Here is a 19,456-nt window from a genome sequence, read left to right on the forward strand (position 1 = left end):
AGTGTGAGGTGATTGACCACAGGAAGCATTGTCCAGTGTGACTGAAGCTGAGCAGCCAGTACAGGGTAGCAGGAGAGTCTCCGCTCGCCAGGCTGAAACTGGCCATGCTTTAGGTAGGGAGGGGGTTACTGTTGACCAAATTACTGTAAAGAGCGGCAGGAAAGAAGGCAATGGGACGTCGTCATGATTCCCCCCCCCCCCCCCCCCCCACAGAAGCCGAGACAAGGGGGATCCCACCCCCATGAACTGAGACACACTCCCAAGGACCCCTGTTTTAGCTTCAAAACACCATGTCAGTCTGCCACAAGAAGAAAAAACATTCCTTGCAGAAAACATGTTCTAAGTACACAGTAACAGCAATAAGGTGCTAGTAAGTTTAAAAATAGTTAATGCAAATAAACTTAGGTTTGATTATAGGGCACAAACTAATGTGATGACAGGCGCCAGAAATCTCTTGACCTCAGGACCAACGGATCTGCCGCCTGCAGTCTGGAAACCTGTGGTCTAAAGTACTGTTTGATCTGGACGGGCTTATTTGAACAGTGTGCATTGTCATAAGACACTAATGAATACCTTTTATGTTGCTCAGAATCAATTGAAATAATCTGGAGACCATTCTTGGTATTTAAGGGTGAATGAATTACCCAGTGCACACTGAACCACTTCATGGAATGAAACCTTTGATTTGATTATAGGGGGGAAAAAGCTCCAGGGCTCTGGAATTTGTGCCCTGACTACTATCTGTTTAATCCTTAAGACAATGCTCTATGGACTAACATTTGCTATTTTAAAAAAAATGTTGATTAAAGAATAAATGTTCCTGTCGCCACGGTGACTTTAGTAGGTAAATACACCACCTTGTGAGCTATTTAACAACTAATTCCAGGTTTCATCCCCGGGCTACGCTGAGTTAGCTACTCATAGGGATGGTAGTGAGACATTACCATAACTTTCATACCCTTGGGCTAGGGAGGGGAATATCCGCCAGGGTTCCTGCGCCTAGAAGTGTCTGCTGTGGCTCATTCAGTAGCGCTCTTGCATCGGAGTCAGAAGGTCAGAGGTTACAAGCCCCAGTCCAGAGGCTTGAGCCCAGAATCGCGGCTGGTACTTCTGTGCAGTACTGAGGGAGTGCTGCACTGTCAGAGGTGCCGTCTTTTGGATGACGCCATAAACCAAGGCCCACTCTTGGGTGGACATACCACTATTTGAAGAAGAGCAGGGGCGTTCTCCCAGTGTTCTGGCCAATGTTTATCCCTCAACCAATGTCACTAAAACACATTGTCTTATTGCTGTTTGTGGGACCTTGCAGTGTGCAAGTTGTCTGCCACATTTGCCTACACAACACACTTCAAAAAAGAAAGACTTGCATTTCTGTAGCACCTTTCACAACCTCAGGATGTCCCAAAGTACTTTTTTTTTTTAAAGTGTAGTCACTGTTGTAATGTAGGAAACATTAACTGGGATGTCCTGAGGTTGTGAAAGTTTCTCTCGTTGTCCTTTCTTGATCACTGGCCAGCAACTGTTGCTGAATTGCAAGTCTTTGTCAGATGAAGAATGATTGGGGCCTGGCTGTGACGCCTCCACGGCAGAATAACCTGCTGACGTCCACTGTCTAGGCTCACACATGAAGAATGGGTAAGATACCAGAGAGCAACAGGTGGCTGTGGAACTATAGCCCAGCAAGAGTCAGCGCCTCAAAAAGAGGAGGGGACAGAAGGGTGGCTCTGAGTTCCTCCCCCCGGGCAATACGTAACTCGGCGGCAAATGCACTGAGTGGTGCGATACTGAACCACACAAACCAGGAAGGTTTGATCCCTGGCATGTGCTCAGTCAGTCAGTTATTCTTGGTTGAGTGGCAGTGGGGTCATTGCAATTAGCCTTGATTCCCCTGGGCCAAGAAGAGGCGAGAAGCTGTCTTGGTCTCTGCTGCTGATCACTGTACAGCAAGCCCTGCTGATATGTGTGGGGCTGTCTGGTGGAGCCAGGACACACTCGCCCTCCATAGCTGAATAACTGGCCAACACATAACTTCTTGGCTAAGGTATGGTCATTAGCTTGAGGTAGAGTTCATGCAAACACCAGTGGAAGAGTCGTCCAGCCTGGGTCCCAGAGGGCAGGAATTTCAAACTGTTAGTTACCAAGTCCTTTGTCACATCCCTTATACGGTCAGGTTTGTGAAGCTATCTATCAAAATGCCTGTCCTTTCATGCATCTTCCGTTGGGGTACTGTTTCCTTTCTGTGTGAAGAGATCCTGTGGCTGTGCTGGGCTGGGTTGGATCATTTTCTTTCCTCGCCCATAATTTAGGCTCCCATAAGAGCCGACATTAATTCATATAAAATTCAGCAATAAGTTTAAATGGAACAGATGGCAGCCGAGGAGTTAAAGAGACACAGTACTGCCGTATTGTTGGAGGTATGTTAGATGTAGAAGCACTGGAGAAAGTGCAAAGAAGATTTACAAGAATGATACCAGAATTGAGAGGGCATAACTATCAGGAAAAGCTGAAGCTGGGGCTCTTTCCCTAGAAAAGGAAGATTGAGGGGTGACCTATTAGAGGTCTTTAAAATTATGAAGGGGATTGATAAGGCAGACGTAGAGAAGATGTTTCACTTGTGGGGGAGACCAGAACTAGAGGCCATAATTATAAGATAGTCACTAATAAAACCAATAAAGAATTCAAGGGAAACTTCTTTGGTGTGGGTGGGAACGTGGAACCTGTTACCACAAGGCGTGGTTGAGGCGAACAGATGTATTCAAGAGGAAGCTAGATAAGCACATGTGGGAGAAATGAATGGAAGGGTAAGGTGATGGAGTTTGATGAAGACCAGCATAGACCAGTTAGCAAGACTTGCACTTACATAGCACCTTTCACGACCTCAGGACGTCCCAAAGCTTTACAGCCCACGATGAAGTGTTTTTTTGAAGTGTAGTCACTGTTGTAATGTGGGAAACGCCGCAGCCAGTTTGCGCAGAGCAAGCTCCCACAAACAGCAATGTGATAATGACTGGATAATCTGTCTTAAAGATGTTGGTTGAGGGATAAATATAAATACAGGACACCGGGGATAACTCCCCTGCCCTACTTCGAAATAGTGCCGTGGGATCTTTTCCGTCCACCTGAGAGGGCAGACGGGGCCTCGGTTTAACGTCTCGTCCGAAGGACGGCAGTGCAGCACTCCCTCACAGTACGGTCAGTCTAGATTTTGTGCCCGAATCTCTGGAGTGGGGCTTGAACCTTCTGATTCAGAGGCTGAGGCACCGGCTGACAGTTGCACCCAGTCTCCTGTTCTGTGCTTTTGTAGCGTTGTGTGTGAGCATCACTCCCAGCTTTGTTGTATATTGGATTACAAGAGCATTGGTTGACCGGGCGTTGACGTGTGTGTTTCTCCCTCCCCTGAAGCCTCCTGTGTGTGTGTCTAGGTGCCGGGCCTGAGCCGCAGGTCCCCTCACATCCTGGGCGGAGGCGGAGGCGGGCCGTACTTGCGGGTGCCGGGCGGGGCTGACGTCAGCGGCGGCCGCTCGGAGCCGGGGAATCCGGGCTGCAATCCTCGGTCATGTGTCAATCCAGCCAGCAGCAGCCGCAGCAACAGCAGCCGGCGGCGCTGAAGGGAGGGAAATGGTGAGATGTCGTAAATCTTTGCATAATACTACTGCCGCTACATGTTACAACCTGCACAGAGTTAAAATTCATGTCCGGAGATCCCGCTGCACCGATGCAAGCCAGGCAGAGCAGCAAGAGGCCGACGGCTCGGTGGTGTCTAGCGGTGCCGGCTCTAGCAGGCGAGCACGCTTCAGGTACAGTGGAGGATATCTCTTTATATCTCTCTATATATGTAATGGCATCTGCAGAAATAAAGCCCGTGCCTGAGCGAATGCCAGTAATCGCCTTTTAAAGCTGCTGTGTAATAGCTTGCCTGAATAGATTCTGGGGAGAGAGGAGAGGGTGCCTGCTGGAGGAATGGGGGAGAGGAGAGGGTGCCTGCTGGAGTTATGTAGGGGGAGAGGAGAGGGTGCCTGCTGGAGGAATGCAGGGGGAGAGGAGAGGGTGCCTGCTGGAGTTATGTAGGGGGAGAGGAGAGGGTGCCTGCTGGAGGAATGCAGGGGGAGAGGAGGGGGTGCCTGCTGGAGTTATGCAGGGGGAGAGGAGAGGGTGCCTGCTGGAGTTATGCAGGGGGAGAGGAGAGGGGGCCTGCTGGAGTTATGCAGGGGGAGAGGAGAGGGTGCCTGCTGGAGGAATGCAGGGGGAGAGGAGAGGGGGCCTGCTGGAGTTATGCAGGGGGAGAGGAGAGGGTGCCTGCTGGAGTTATGCAGGGGGAGAGGAGAGGGTGCCTGCTGGAGTTATGCAGGGGGAGAGGAGAGGGTGCCTGCTGGAGTTATGCAGAGAGAGGAGAGGGTGCCTGCTGGAGTTATGCAGGGGGGCGAGGAGAGGGTGCCAGCTGGAGTTATGCAGGGGGAGAGGAGAGGGTGCCTGCTGGAGTTATGCAGAGAGAGGAGAGGGTGCCAGCTGGAGGAATGCAGGGGGAGAGGAGAGGGGGCCTGCTGGAGTTATGTAGGGGGGAGAGGAGAGGGGGCCTGCTGGAGTTATGCAGAGAGGAGAGGGTGCCAGCTGGAGGAATGGGGGAGAAGAGGAGAGGGTGCCTGCTGGAGTTATGCAGGGGGAGAGAGGAGAGGGGAGGGTGCCTGCTGGAGTTATGCAGGGGGGAGAGGAGAGGGTGCCTGCTGGAGTTATGCAGAGAGAGGAGAGGGTGCCTGCTGGAGGAATGGGGGCGAAGAGGAGAGGGGGCCTGCTGGAGTTATGCAGGGGGAGAGGAGAGGGTGCCTGCTGGAGTTATGCAGGGGGGAGAGGAGAGGGTGTCTGCTGGAGTTATGCAGGGGGGAGAGGAGAGGGTGCCTGCTGGAGTTATGCAGGGGGGAGAGGAGAGGGGGCCTGCTGGAGTTATGCAGAGAGAGGAGAGGGTGCCTGCTGGAGGAATGGGGGAGAAGAGGAGAGGGGGCCTGCTGGAGTTATGCAGGGGGAGAGGAGAGGGTGCCTGCTGGAGTTATGCAGGGGGGAGAGGAGAGGGTGCCTGCTGGAGTTATGCAGGGAGGAGAGGGTGCCTGCTGGAGTTATGCAGGGGGGAGAGGAGAGGAGAGGGTGCCTGCTGGAGTTATGCAGGGGGGAGAGGAGAGGGTGCCTGCTGGAGTTATGCAGAGAGAGGAGAGGGTGCCTGCTGGAGGAATGGGGGAGAAGAGGAGAGGGGGCCTGCTGGAGTTATGCAGGGGGAGAGGAGAGGGTGCCTGCTGGAGTTATGCAGGGGGGAGAGGAGAGGGTGCCTGCTGGAGTTATGCAGAGAGAGGAGAGGGTGCCTGCTGGAGGAATGGGGGAGAAGAGGAGAGGGGGCCTGCTGGAGGAATGGGGGAGAAGAGGAGAGGGGGCCTGCTGGAGTTATGCAGGGGGAGAGGAGAGGGTGCCTGCTGGAGTTATGCAGGGGGGAGAGGAGAGGGTGCCTGCTGGAGTTATGCAGGGGGGAGAGGAGAGGGTGCCTGCTGGAGTTATGCAGAGAGAGGAGAGGGTGCCTGCTGGAGGAATGGGGGAGAAGAGGAGAGGGGGCCTGCTGGAGGAATGGGGGAGAAGAGGAGAGGGGGCCTGCTGGAGTTATGCAGGGGGAGAGGAGAGGGTGCCTGCTGGAGTTATGCAGGGGGGAGAGGAGAGGGTGCCTGCTGGAGTTATGCAGGGGGGAGAGGAGAGGGTGCCTGCTGGAGTTATGCAGAGAGAGGAGAGGGTGCCTGCTGGAGGAATGGGGGAGAAGAGGAGAGGGGGCCTGCGAAAGTTGTGAGGGGGGTGTAGAAGAGAGGAGAGTGTGCCTGCAGGAGTGGGGGGGGGGGAGGAGAGGGTGCCTGCAGGAGTTGTGCAGGGAGAGGAGAGGGTGCCTGCAGGAGTTGAGAGGATTGGATGGGGGGAGGGGGAGAGGGTGCCTGCTGGAGTTGTGCAGGGAGAGGAGAGGGTGCCTGCAGGAGTTGTGAAGGGAGAGGGGGGGTTGCCTGCAGGAGTTGAGGATTGGGAGGGAGGGGTGGGGGGGGCGTGTGAAGAAGAGGGTGCCTGCTGGAGTTGAACAGAACAAGAAGAACAGAGCTGTGATTCATTTCTTGTGAAGCTGCGAGCCTGGTGCCGAGAGGGATGCAGGAGAGGGCGATTGGTGTTTTTATGCAGTGATGCTGCTTGCTGATGATTGGCCGGGTATTCTCTGCAGTGGAGAGGGGAGGGAGGGAGGGAGATGGCCCATGTTTGGGGAAGCGCGGCTCAGTGTGAGCGCACAGCAAGTGCGCAGCCTGCCTGGCACAGAGATGGTGCGGGTCTGGTGAGTGATGTGGGCTCTCTTTCCTCTTGACAGTTTAGGCAGGTGTGCCGGGAATGGCAGCAGTAAAACTGGTGATGGATGGTCAGCAGAAGAGAGTTTGGTTTTTTTAATGCTCATTTTTAATGAATGATTTAAAGCAATAAAAAGAGCTTAGTTAGTGCTTGTGACAAGAGTTGGAGACAGTGAAAGGTGGGGAGGGGGAAGGACCTCATCTGTCACAGGGATGTGCAGGGTCTCCAGGAAGCAGTGTGCTGTTGTTGTGGGAGTTGAAGGAACATGTCACCGTGTGGGTTAAAACAGGGAGAATGCATAGATCAATCTGACAGCCCTTCCTCAGATCTGCATCCACGTTTAGTTTGGAGAGGGGTCTTTGCTCCCCTTCCCCATTTAAGGCACAGTCCCCTCCTGAAGGCAAGGCAAGCCCACCCTCTGGTGTGGCCGCTGCTGCCGCCTCCCTCTTCAGCAGGTTGTTTATGTATCGAAGCAGAAATGTTCAGATAACATTCGGCACTTCTCACTCAATGTGCTCGCCCTGGTGGCTTTTCAGCTACTTTCGCCCTGGGATGAAACGGCATTGCTCAAAGTTCTCTCCACTTCCCAAACCTGCTCGCCAATTTAACCCTTTGATGACTCGACCCGCACACGACTTGTGTCAAAACAAAACTGGCACTGTTCCCGGAACCAGAGCAAGGTCCCTGCTGCCCAGACTCTCTCTTTCAAGATTTGGGTCTCCTGGATCATACAGGACATCATTTCTTTCCAGGCTGCACAATGTTTGACTGGGAGTTGTGGGATATGCAGTGTCTTGAGTACATTCTGTGATTGTGCCTAGTGTTTTTGGGACAGTGAATTATAATTATTGATGAATCTGTTGCTCTGCATTGGGAAAGCCATTCTTAACTGCAATAGGGCTTGATGTTCAACTGACACTGAAGACACTAGATTTTTTATTAAGTTATTGAACTTTAAAATTAAATAATTGTATGAGGCAAATTTAAACAGATTGAACTGGTCAAAGATTTGGGCCGATTCTTTCCCTCGCTCGCTCACTCTCCCCGTCCCCTAGGACATAGTACCCCAACTTTCTTCTCCTTATTGCCTTTCCAGCTCTTTCTGGGTAGGCAGCCTGCCACAAATCCCTACTGGGCCAGAAGATGTAGTGGCTCAGTGACACCACCCATCCATTTGTCCGCTTCCTGCCCTGGGGAGATACCTTTGTTGCTCATGCAGTGCAGCTCAGCCCTTTAACCATTAGTGCCACATCAAGCGATCGTTTGAAAACTGCCTGCCTTAAAATAACACAGCTGGCTGTGGGAGATCCTGGATTTTTCAAATGACTGCTGTGACTGAGAGTTATATTTTGCTTTTTCTTTTTCTGCCCTGCCCCATCTCCTCCCTGCCAACAGGCCACCTGTGCTCCTAGGTGTTTGCCTGTACCCCCATGTAACCTGTCTGTCATTAAAAGGGCAAGCTGGCACTGGTTGGCTCGCCCTCTTTGTTTCTCAGCCCCGGCTAAATATACCTCGCTTTAACTCTGCCAGCGTTTGATCACCTGCAGTGTAGGATGGGGAGGGGGAGAACTCTGGCTATTCCTCTTCCAGTCACCAATGTGTGCTAGTCTGCCATCTTGGTGCCGATTTGTTCCACCTTTTCTTCAGAATTAATCAACCGGCTCTAATTTATCTATGGGCACAGTGTGTTATTAGTTATAGCCTAAAGGGGACTCACTTGACTTAACACATGCTATTTCAACACTGAATACTATAAAGCCTCTGTTGTTCATCTAATGCCCACATACCATAGCAACCCATGAGCTCTGCTCCTCGTATCCAAGGTGGCCCAGGGGGTGAAGCTCCTTTCCACCTTTATAATTGGCCTCGGCCTTTCTAGGCAAGTGAGAGCAAAGGTGCGTCTGGGTTCCTGCTCCCGATTGCTATCCAATAATGTCCGCTGGAAGGTGTGTGCATGTGGATGTCGGGCATGGACAGGCTTGAGCTGGGTTGCAATGCCTCAGACGGTCGAATACCCTGCGGACACTCGCTGTCTAGGCTCACATGAAGAATTTCCACTTGGGCGAGGTATTGGGGTAGTGCTGGCGTCTATGGAACTGCACCTCGGCACGGGTCAGTGCCTTCAGGGGAGGAGAAGCTGTGTTTAGACACTTCGATGCTGGTTCCATGAACTGTAGGTCATTTCGCTGGTCCCTGTTTTGCTAAATAGACTTTTCCTGTGTCTCACTTACTGCCGCTCCAGGATAGGCCAGAAACAGCCACACAACACTGCATGAAATCAAATGCGATATGGTGGTTAATTATGTGGCACCACCATTCTGTTGGCATTATCTCTTCCCTACCCCCCGGGCAGTTTTAGACATTAGCAGACCTACATGCTCCCCCAATTAGCCATTCTTCCCACATGGCGCCAAAGCTAATTATAGCGATCCATCACAGAGCCGGCTGAGTTCCACAAACTGATTCTAATTAAACCATTGGTTGCCAGTGGTAATTTGGTCCAATGGGGTTTTTTTTTTTCTCCAAAGCTTTAAAAACAAACTGGACAACTAAAAGCCAGCCTCGGCTGTGGGGAAATCATAGGATAGTGCAGCGTAAGAGGACGCCATTCGTTCCATCGTGCCTGTGCCAGCTCTGTGAAAGAGCTATCCACTCGGCCCCATTCCCCATACCTTTTACAGGAAACTTTCGTTTAACCGGAGATTAAATGTCCGGAAAGCTCTATCTACCGGCAAAATTCAGGAGCCGTTTCCTATAAGTTTTTTTACTTCTCGTTGCTTTTTTTTCCCAGTCAGGCTCTGCAAGGTCTAGCTGAAGCTGTTGCTTAGCTACAGAGACGCTTTTAAGCTGCGGCCGACTGTTTTGAAGCTGTTGCTAAGCAACAGGGTTTGTTGATTCACACGGAGCTCAAAAGCTCCGTATGTTTTAACATTAGCGCTGGTTTCTACGGCAGTTTTGATGGTACGGCACCAGCTCGGTCCCGTCAGTGCCGGATACCAGAAAGTTTCCTGTATATTTTTCTTAAATATTGTCCACTTCCCTTTTAAGAGCTATTACTATAGATTCTGCTGTTGCTGGGCACTGCCATGTCCTAATAACCTGCTGTTAAAATGATTAATTTTCCTAAACTCTCCCTTCGTTCTTTTGCCGACCTTGCATTTAAGCCCACTAGTTGCTGACTTGCCAACCAGAGGAAGTAGTTTATTCGACTGATTTGCTTTTTTGAACACTTCAGTGAGGTCTCCTCCTCTTAACATTCTTTATTCTAATGAAGAGTCCCAGTTTTCCTGATGTCTCCTCAGAACTAAAGCTTTTCTTCACTTGGGATCATTGTAGCACAATCACCTCTGCCTTGATGTCCTTCCTTACAGTAATGCGCCCAAAGCTGGACACAGTCTAACTGTGGCCTTACCAACGTAGAATGGAGCTCTGCTCCAGGCCGCATGCTGGCCTAATTGCAGGGGGTGGCAGCGTGCAATTGGCATTTACAAGGCTGTTTGTTGTCTAACAGGGCAGGTAGTTCCAAATTCTGAGTGGCCCCACTCAGTTTACACACACAATCTGCTCAAATGGGTCCTGTTTTTAGGTTCTCTTCGGGTTTGGTTTTCTCCCCAATGTCCTGACAGTCTGTTCAGCAGGAGAGACTTTTTTTTATATAGTCTAATTGTCCATTTTAGGAGAATAGAGGCAGTATTGTAGGATGGTATCGGTGTAAAATCTCTGGAATCTTGCCCCGGATTTTACGTGCTGCTGTTGAATAAATCCTCTGAGAATGCGGTTCACAAAGTTGGCAAGGAGCAGTGTGAGCAAGGTCACCCAGCACTGGGTGCAGGGAGAGGAACTGATTATGCAAAGTTGTCTGAACTGTTCAGGTGGCAACGCTACAGGAATGTACGAAGCTTTCAATGAAATGGGTTTTAAGCAGGGAAGCAAAAACCATTTTCATCCATGTTGGCACTACAGTCTGACGGTAATGCTATATCGCTGGATTGTTAATCCACCGCAGGGTTTGTGGGGGTGGTTGCACTCTGATGGGTGGAAGTTCTTCAATCCTCGCTGTTTAAAAAGGGGCGAAAGACAGTTGTCATCCTTCACCTCAGCTCCTCGCCTTCCATTCCCTGGGTTTCACCAGCGTGGGTTTCTTTCAGGGGGAAAAAAGTCTGGTGGGGATAAATGGTAAAGAGGAACTTGAAAAAAACAAAGTAGTGGTTGGTGTGTGTCTCACCATTCAGGCAAGCTAGCATCAAGCTCTATAGCAGAGTGGCTTTGTCTTTGAGGCTGTGTTTGGGGTGTCGTGTTATGTTTGGGCTATTCCATTGCCTGACCAGCTGTATATGTATAATTCCACAGGTTACATTTCCCCCAGCTGGCTCTGCGGCGCAGGTTAGGCCAGCTGAGCTGTATGTCCAAGCCTGCACTCAAGCTCCGTACCTGGCCTCTGTCTTTTCTCTATTTCTTCCTGCCATTTAGTGTCCTTAAGCCTCTTACTAAAGTAGGATGGCGGCCAACAAGCAGGGTAAGTGTGTGGTATTTCTGGGTTTGGCGGGGTGGGCGCGGGTGAATCCCAGCATCCAAAGTTTGCCTGGTGTTTAACTTACAATGTATTCTCTTGGTGTATAATGTACTGTGATTTATGCTGTTCATACCATTGCTTGTGATTGCTCTGTTTGTTATGTGCCCAATGTTGGTAATTAGGTAGCGGTATGCTACAATATGCTAATGTAAAGTTAGCAACTATCTATCTGTGTGTATGCGCGGTGTGCTGTGCGTATAATCTGCGTTCCTCCAACTGTGGCCTCATCCATCCCCCACTCCCTTCGCCGCTCCACCATTGGCAGCCGTGCCTTCAGCTGCCTAGGCCCCAAGCTCTGGAATTCCCTCCCAAAACCTCTCCACCCCTCTCTCTTTTAAGACGCCCCTTAAAACCTACATCTGTCCTAATCTCTCTGTATGTGGCTCGGTGTCGACTTTTGCCTGTTTACATAAGAATGAACATAAGAAATAAGAGCATGAGTCGGCCATTCGGCCCCTCGAGCCTGCTCCGCCATTCAATAAGATCATGGCTGATCTTCAACCTCAAATCCACTTTCCCGCCCGATCTCCATATCCCTTGATTCCCCTAGAGTCCAAAAATTTATCTATCTCAGCCTTGAATGTACTCAAAGACTCAGCATTCACAGCCCTCTGGGGCAGAGAATTTCAAAGATTCACAACCCTCTGAGTGAAGAAATTCCTCCTCATCTCAGTCTTAAATGGCCGACCCCTTATCCTGAGACTACGCCCCCTAGTTCTAGACACTCCAGCCAGGGGAAACAGCCTCTCAGCATCTACCCTGTCAATCCCCCTCAGAATCTTGTATGTTTCAATGAGATCACCTCTCATCTAAACTCCAGAGAGTACCGGCCCAATCTACACAATCTCTCCTCATAGGACAGCCCTCTCACCCCAGGAATCAATCGAGTGAACCTTTGTTGCACCGCCTCCAAGGCAAGTATATCCTTCCTTAGATACGGAGACCAAAACTGTGCACAGTACTCCAGGTGTGGTCTCACCAAGGCCCTGTACAATTGTAGCAAGACTTCCTTACTCCTATACTCCAACCCCCTTGCAATAAAGGCCAACATGCCATTTGCCTTCCTTATTGCTTGCTGTACCTGCATGCTAGCTTTCTGTGTTTCTTGCACGAGGACACCCAAATCTCTCTGAACACCAACATTTGAAAGTTTCTCACCATTAAAAAAAAATATTCTGTTTTTCTATTCTTCTTACCAAAGTGAATAACCTAATTTCCCTACATTATACTCCATCTGCCACTCACTCAGTCTATCTATATCCCTTTACAGACTCTTTATGTTCTCCTCACAGCTTACTGTCCCACCTCGCTTTGTATCAGCAGCAAACTTGGATACATTACACTCAGTCCCTTCATCTAGGTCATTAATATAGATTGTAAATAGCTGAGGCCCCAGCACTGATCCTTGCGGCACCCCACTAGTTACAACCTGCCAACCTGAAAAAGATCCGTTTATCCCGACTCTTTGTTTTCTGTCCGTTAACCAATCCTCTATCCATGCTACTATATTACCCCCAACCCCATGAGCCCTAATCTTGTGTAATAACCTTTTATGTGGCACCTTATCGATTGCCTTTTGGAAATCCAAATATACTACATCCACTGGTTCCCCCTTATCTACCCTGCTAGTTACATCCTCAAAAAACTCTAATAAATTTGTCAAACACGATTTCCCTTTCATAAAACCATGTTGACTCTGCCTAATCATGTTATGATTTTCTAAGTGCCCTGATACCACTTCCTTAACAATGGATTCCAGCATTTTCTCGACGACTGATGTCAGGCTAACTGGCCTGTAGTTCCCTGTTCTTTCTCTCCCCTCCTTTCTTGAATAGTGGTGTTACATTTGCGACCTTCCAATCCGCTGGGACCATTCCAGAATCTAGGGAATTTTGGAAGATCCTGTGAAGCACCGTGGGACGTTTTTCTGTTAAACTATATAAATGCAAGTTGTTGTTTGACTGACGTCATTCATTTGCATTCATTTCTCTTTGTTGGCCCGCTTCATTTACAGGATCTGTCACCCAATTGCAGCTGTGGTATTTTGTTAACGAGAAATTTGTACTCCATGGGATTTAAACCTTGATTGATATTCAGCGGGTGCATTGATGGAGTGGCCATTAAAGAGCGATGAGATCACCTCTCCTTCAGTGGGAGGTTTAGCATTTCCATCGTTCAGTTTGTTTCTGCTCGTACATAGACTCGAGCATATGCAATAAAAGCCAAAACAAAGAAAGTGAAACCATTGGTCGGGAGCTGTGGCTCGATATAAAATATGATCGGACCATTTTCTCTTTATAAAGAAATGAGAAGCGCAGCCTGGAGTGTTGCATTGTGCAGACATCACGATGCTAACAGTGTGCCAATGCCACATTCTTGGCTCGGCTCAGCTCAGCTCAGGCGCACAGTTATCACTGTCAGCACTAACTGCATAAGCTTGACTAAAATGTTAAAACAAATCATTGGTTTCCATCCAGTTCTGTTGCTGGGGAAACATGGTCTGATTCGAAACAAGACTTGGAATGGATTTTTTTTTATCTTAAAGATCTTAATTTGAGCATATTTGCGGACTCTGGTACTTCACATTGAAAGGGTTGATTAGCAATCTAGTTTTTATGGTATCCTTAATGCTCAGCTGGTGAAACAGGTGGGTAGAGCATTCAAGGCAGGTAGACCAGTTGTTTCATGTACCATGCCCATTATTTCAGCCATCTGAGCTCAGAGCTCTGGAATTCTTTCCCTTAAACCTCTCTGTCTCTCCACCTTTTAAGACCCTCCTTGAAACCTACCTCATTGACCAAGCTTTTGGTCACCTCTCCCAATATCTCCTTCTTTGGCTTGGTGTCAATTTCCATCTGATTATGCTTCTGTGAAGTGCCTTAGGACATTTTCCTACGTTAAATGTTTTACAAATTGGAGTTAAGGTTCTAAAACTCACCATTGAAAAATCTCCCCAGCAGCTTCCTTCTTTTAATGGCACTTTAATAAGCAAAATACTGTACAAGTATTTTTTCCCTCGGGGATTAGTAACACTGCCTTCTGTTGATAAAAAGAAGCCCCATCCCACTATCACCGAATCTGGATTGCTAAAGAACATAGCACTCAAATCCAGTTGGGATTAGTGTGGAGAGGGCAGCACAGCACCGAGTACAACTCCTGCGTACAACCACCACGTTAAACAGCAGTTGTTGTACACAGGAGGAGGGAAGTACCCTTTTTTAGGAATTGATGCCCTTGTGCTGCCGTTTTGGTCTGGTGCTTTTTCTCTACTTTGAATATAAGGCCTCATTTTTGGCTCTTTTATCTGTTGCGAGCAGGCGCGTGTCTTGTCTGTACACACACACAGCAGGAGTTTATTATTTTCTGCTCTGTGATGTGCAGTCTCTTGGGCCTATAAAAGTTTTTCAGATGTTGATAAAAATGTAGATAGTAATGAAAAGCCGGTTTCGCAAAGCACACCGTCACCACTGTCTCAGTTTGTTACTCTCCCTGTTTCCGTGTCACCAACTGCCGGTCACCTCCAGCCATTTTATCTAAAGCCTTCAACCAGTGCCAGCCATTCAGTTTCGAGATCTACACTGAATGTTTTCTTATCGTTATTGTCTGATGCAGGCTCAGAATAAGCGGCGTGTCGTGACTGCCTTGTTCACTGCAGGCTGTGCTGCTAGCCAGCTTAGTTCCGCCAGATGCAGAGAAGCTGAATTCCAGGCCTCCCTATGTGCGCGCCTCCAACTTCAGGTCTGGAAAACACCAGAACAGATGGTGGCTGAAGTGTTAAAGTCTCCCCTCGTTCTTTCTCCATATTCCTGCAGTTTTTTCTCCTTCAAGTATTGATCCAATTCCCTTTTGAAGGCTACTATTGAATCTGCCTCCACCGCCCTATCAGGCGGTGCATTCCAAATCCTAACCACTCGCTGTGTGAAAAAGTTTTTCCTCATGTCGCCTCTGGTTCTTTTCAATCACCTTCAATCTGTGCCCTCCCGTTATCGACCCTTCAGCCGTTGGAAACAGTTTCTCTTTATTTACTCGATCTAAACCTTCGAGGTTCACACGTCTAGGATCCCATATGCTTCATTAACTGCTTTGTTAACCTGTCCTGCCACCTTCAAAGATTTGTGCACAAACACTCCCAGGTCTCTCTGTTCTTGCACCCCCTTTAGAATTGTGCCATTTAGTGTGTATGGTCTCTCATTCTTCCTACAAAAATGCATCACATTTAAATTTAATCTGCCATGTGTCTGCCCATTCCACCAACCTATCTGTCTTCTTGAAGTCTATTACTATATTCCTCACTGTTTACTGCACTTCCAAGTTTCGTGTCATCTGCAAATTTCAAAATTGTGCCCTGTACCTCCAGGTCCAAGTCATGATCAGTCAGAGGAGACAGGATAGATAGAAGCAGTGTTTCCGTAGTTGAAGGGCCATAGATAAAATATTAAGTGTTAGAAATTTAGAACAGAGAGTGGGAGAGTGATTGAGTTTTGAGGCTGTTGAATTCACTTCCGGGGTTAGAGGTTGAGGCAGAAACTGTCGGCCTTCGATTAGATTGGTTAGGTGAGAGAGAGGATAAAGGGATTTGACAACAGGGGAGGCAAATGTAATTCGGATTATTTGCTTGCATGGCAATTGCCGGTACTGACTGGTTGGGTTGAAAGGCCTGCTTCTTGTTTGTAATTATAAACTGACACTGCATAACAGGAGGAAGCAGCTAGAACCTTCTGTACATGCAGCTGTTACAAACGGGGACAAGTCATCAACAGAGGAAACTCATCCCCAAGGGACAGTCTGAAGGATTTCATTACTGTGTCTTTTGGCGTAATGAGCCTTCTGCAGCACACGGCAGACTTTGTGCAGATGCAGCAGCAGCACTCGTACTGACCCATAGACAGATTCCCATTTTGACACTGGTAGTTCCCAGTTACAGATCTCGACCACAGTGCTGGCACTGACCTACACACCTGGGAGTGGTGAGTTTTACAGAGTGAAGGAACTTGCTGCCCTTGATGAGGAAGATGATGATTGGGATGAGGACGAGGGGAAGCAGTAATTTGCCCTTTAGGGCAGGGCTGTTCAAGCCTTCTGTCTTCATCGAGCACATAGTATGTACCATGGAGCCCTGCGGCCACATATAAAGTTCCCGTTAATTGGCCTGTATCTCAAGCTGCTGGTACCAACACATTTTGCCGTTCTGATGTAGGATTTATCCACCATTGAAGCAACAGTGTTAAAAACAATAGGCCACAAAATTCAAACGGGACAAACTAGTGAATAAAAAATGTAAGCACAGCTAGGACAGATGCCTGGGCTTCAAGAGCTGTACTGCCAGGGCTCAGGCCCTGCAGGGAGCCCACAGGCCCCAGTCTGGATCCCCCAACTTGGAGCATCAACAAGAAAAGGAAACGTCCTCCCCACACTTCAGGATGTCCAGCACCGCCCCATCTCCAACCTACCTTTCCTCTCCAAAGTCCTTCAACATGTTGTCGCCTCCCAAATCCGTGCCCATCTTTCCCAGAACTCCATGTTTGAATCCCTCCAATCAGGTTTCCGCCCCCGCCACAGTACCGAACCACCCCTCATCAAAGTCACAAACAATATCCACTGTGACTGTGACAGTAGTAAACGATTCCTTCTCGACCTGCCTCCAGCCTTTGGCGCACTTGACCACACCATCCTCCTTCCAATGTCTCTGCTCCGTTGCCCAGCTGGGTGGGACTGCCCTCACCGAGTTCTATTTCTGTCTATCCAGTCGTAGCCAGAGAATTTCCTGCAGTGGCTTCTCTTCCCGCTCCCACAGTGTTACCTCCTATTTCTTATCTACATGCTGCCTCTTGGCAACATCATCCGAAAACACACTGTCAGATTCCACATGTACGCTGACAACCACCCAGCTCTACCTCACCACCACTTCTCTCTCTGCTGCCTCTGATTTGTCACGCTGCTTGTCCGACATCCAGTATTGGATGAGCAGAAATTTCCTCCAATTAAATATTGGGAAGACCAAAGCCATTGTCTCGGTCCCCCGCCACAAACTTTGTTTCCTAGCCACGACTCCATCCCTCTCCTTCGCCTCTGTCTGAGGCTGAATCAGACTGTTTGCAACATTGACATCCTATTTGACCCCGAGATGAGCTTTCGAACCCATATCCTTTCCATAACCAAGATCGCCTACTTCCACGTCTGTTATATCACCCGTCTCCGCCCCTGCCTCAGCTTGTCAGCTGCTGAAACCCTCGTCCATGATTTTGTTACTGGATTACTCCAATACTCTCCTGGTCGACCTCCCAACTTCCACCCTCCATAAACTTGAGCTCATCCAAAACTCGGCTGCCCGTATCCTAACTCGCACCAAGTCCCGTTCACCCATCACCCTGTGCTCGCTGACCTACATTGGCTCCCAATCCAGCAATGCCTCAAATTTAAAATTCTCATCCTTGTGTTCAAATCCCTTCATGCCCTCACTTCTCCCTTTCTCTATAACCTCCTCCAGCCCTACAACCCCCCTGAGATCTCTGCTGTCCTCCAATTGTGGCTCTTGCGCATCCCCGATTTTATTTGCTCCACCATTGGCGGCCGTGCCTTCAGCTGTCGAGGCCCTAAGCTCTGGAATTCCCTCCCTAAATCTCTCCTCCTCTCTACCTCCTTCTCTTCCTTTAAGAGGCTCCTTAAAACTTGGCTCTTTGACCAAGCTTTTGTTTTACAAAATCAAATTATCAAGGAATATAAAAAGAAATAATAGTGTTCTAAAGATACATAAATAACTAAAGGAAAATTAAAGTAGGAATATGGCCACTAAAGGACAAGCAAGATAAACTCAAAGGAAATGACAGAGAAATGGCAGAAGTATTGAGTAACTACTTCACCTCAGTTTTTACTAAAGAAGACAACAAAATAGACTCTTCACTAGAGGATGAGATTAAAATGAATATTAATACAATTGGGATATAAAGGGAGAAAATAAATGACAAACTAGCAAAACTAAAAGAGGATAAATCCCCAGGTCTGGATAGTATAAACTAGGGAGGAGAAAGCAGAGGCACTACTTTATATATTCAAAAGTTCTATAGAAGAGAGGGTAGTGCCAGAGGACTGGCGGACAGCTGCTGATGTTCCTATATACAGAAAGGAAGATGGAACAAAACCTGGGAACTATGGACCAGTCAACTTAACGTCAGTGATAGGAAAGATACTGGAATCTAGACTAAAAGAGGTGATAGAAGAGCATCTAGAGACAGAAAATATAATTAAAAAATAGCCAGTATGGATTCCGAAAGGTTAAGTCATGCTTAACTAACCTGATAGAATTCTTTGAAGCGGTAACGGAGTGTACAAGGGTAATGTAGTTGATGTCATATACTTGGATTTTCAAAAGGCCTTTGATAAGGTACCACACAGTAGGCTCATGAGAAAGGTTAGGGCATGTGGAGTCCGAGGACAAATAGCTGAATGGGGTAAATGGTCGTTATTCAGATTGGAGGATGGTAGAAAGCAATGTTCCACAAGGATCGGTGCTGGGACCACTGTTGTTCATAATTTACATTAATGATTTGGATTTAGGGACAAGTAACTCAATATCAAAATTTGCAGATTATACCAAACTGGGGGTATAGCGAACACTGGGGAAGAATGCAATACAATACAAGAAGACATTAGAAAACTCGCAGACTGGGCAGTTAAGTGGCAAATGAACTTTAACATAGATAAATGTGAGGTGATGCATTTTGGTAGGAAAAATAGAAACATCACTCGACACCTTAGAAAATAAGAAACTGAAAGGGTAGAAGAGCCAAAGGACCTCGGGATACAGGTGAACAAATCATTGAAAGCATCGCAGGTCAGCAAAGCAATTAAAAATGCTAACAAAGCACTGGGATTTATTTCTAGGGGTATAGAATTCAAAAGTAGTCACGGTATGTTGAACTTTTGTAGGACCCTAGTCGGGTCGCACTTGGAGTACTGTGCACAGCTCTGGTCTCCATACTATAAAAAGGACATTGAAGCACTGGAGAAAGTGCAAAAAAGATTTACAAGAATGGTACCACAACTGAGAGATTACAGCTATCAGGAAAGATTGAACAGGTTAGAAAAGAGAAGACTTGGGAGGAGACCTGATAGAGGTCTTTACAATTATGAATGGGTTGGACAGGGTAGATGTGGAGAGAATGTTTCCACTTGTGGGAGAATCCAAAACTAGGGGCCATAAATACAAGATAGTTACTAATAGATCCAATAGAGAAATTAGGAGAGATTTCTTTACTCAGAGAGTGGTTAGAATGTAGAACTCGCTACCACAGGAAGTGGTTGAGGCAAATAGCTTAGATGCCTTCAAAAGGAAACTAGATGAGTACATGAGAGAAAAGGAAATAGAAAGATATGCTGAAAGGCTGAGGTGAGGTAGACGGAATGGGAGGAGACTGGTGTGGAGCATAAACACCACAGACTAGTTGGGCCGAATGGCCTGTTTCTGTGCTGTATATTCTGTGTAATGACTTGGTCACCTGTCCTAATATCTCCTTAATGGCTCGGTGTCAAATT

At 48.2% G+C, this 19,456-nt stretch overlaps 1 protein-coding gene across 6 annotated transcripts in view; it reads left to right on the plus strand.

Annotated features, from left to right (window-relative positions):
* pisd (phosphatidylserine decarboxylase) overlaps positions 1–19,456 on the plus strand; it is a 115,384-nt gene that overhangs the window by 77,746 nt on the left and 18,182 nt on the right. Inside the window, exons 2-3 of one of the 6 annotated variants that reach the window (XM_085962025.1) lie at positions 3,423–3,797; positions 10,702–10,867. The exons of 2 other annotated variants lie outside the window; for them this stretch is intronic. In XM_085962025.1, the coding sequence (XP_085818151.1) occupies positions 3,619–3,797; positions 10,702–10,867 (345 nt within the window). In that variant the 5' untranslated portion in view covers positions 3,423–3,618. Of the gene's footprint in view, positions 1–3,402; positions 3,798–6,311; positions 6,341–10,701; positions 10,868–19,456 lie in introns of those variants that run through there. 3 more of the 6 variants (XM_085962028.1, XM_085962026.1, XM_085962029.1) reach the window with 3 other exon arrangements.

This window comes from Somniosus microcephalus, chromosome 19 (assembly GCF_052327205.1).
Source record: "Somniosus microcephalus isolate GS21.2 chromosome 19, FLI_Smic_1.0, whole genome shotgun sequence".
Lineage (NCBI taxonomy): Eukaryota > Metazoa > Chordata > Chondrichthyes > Squaliformes > Somniosidae > Somniosus > Somniosus microcephalus.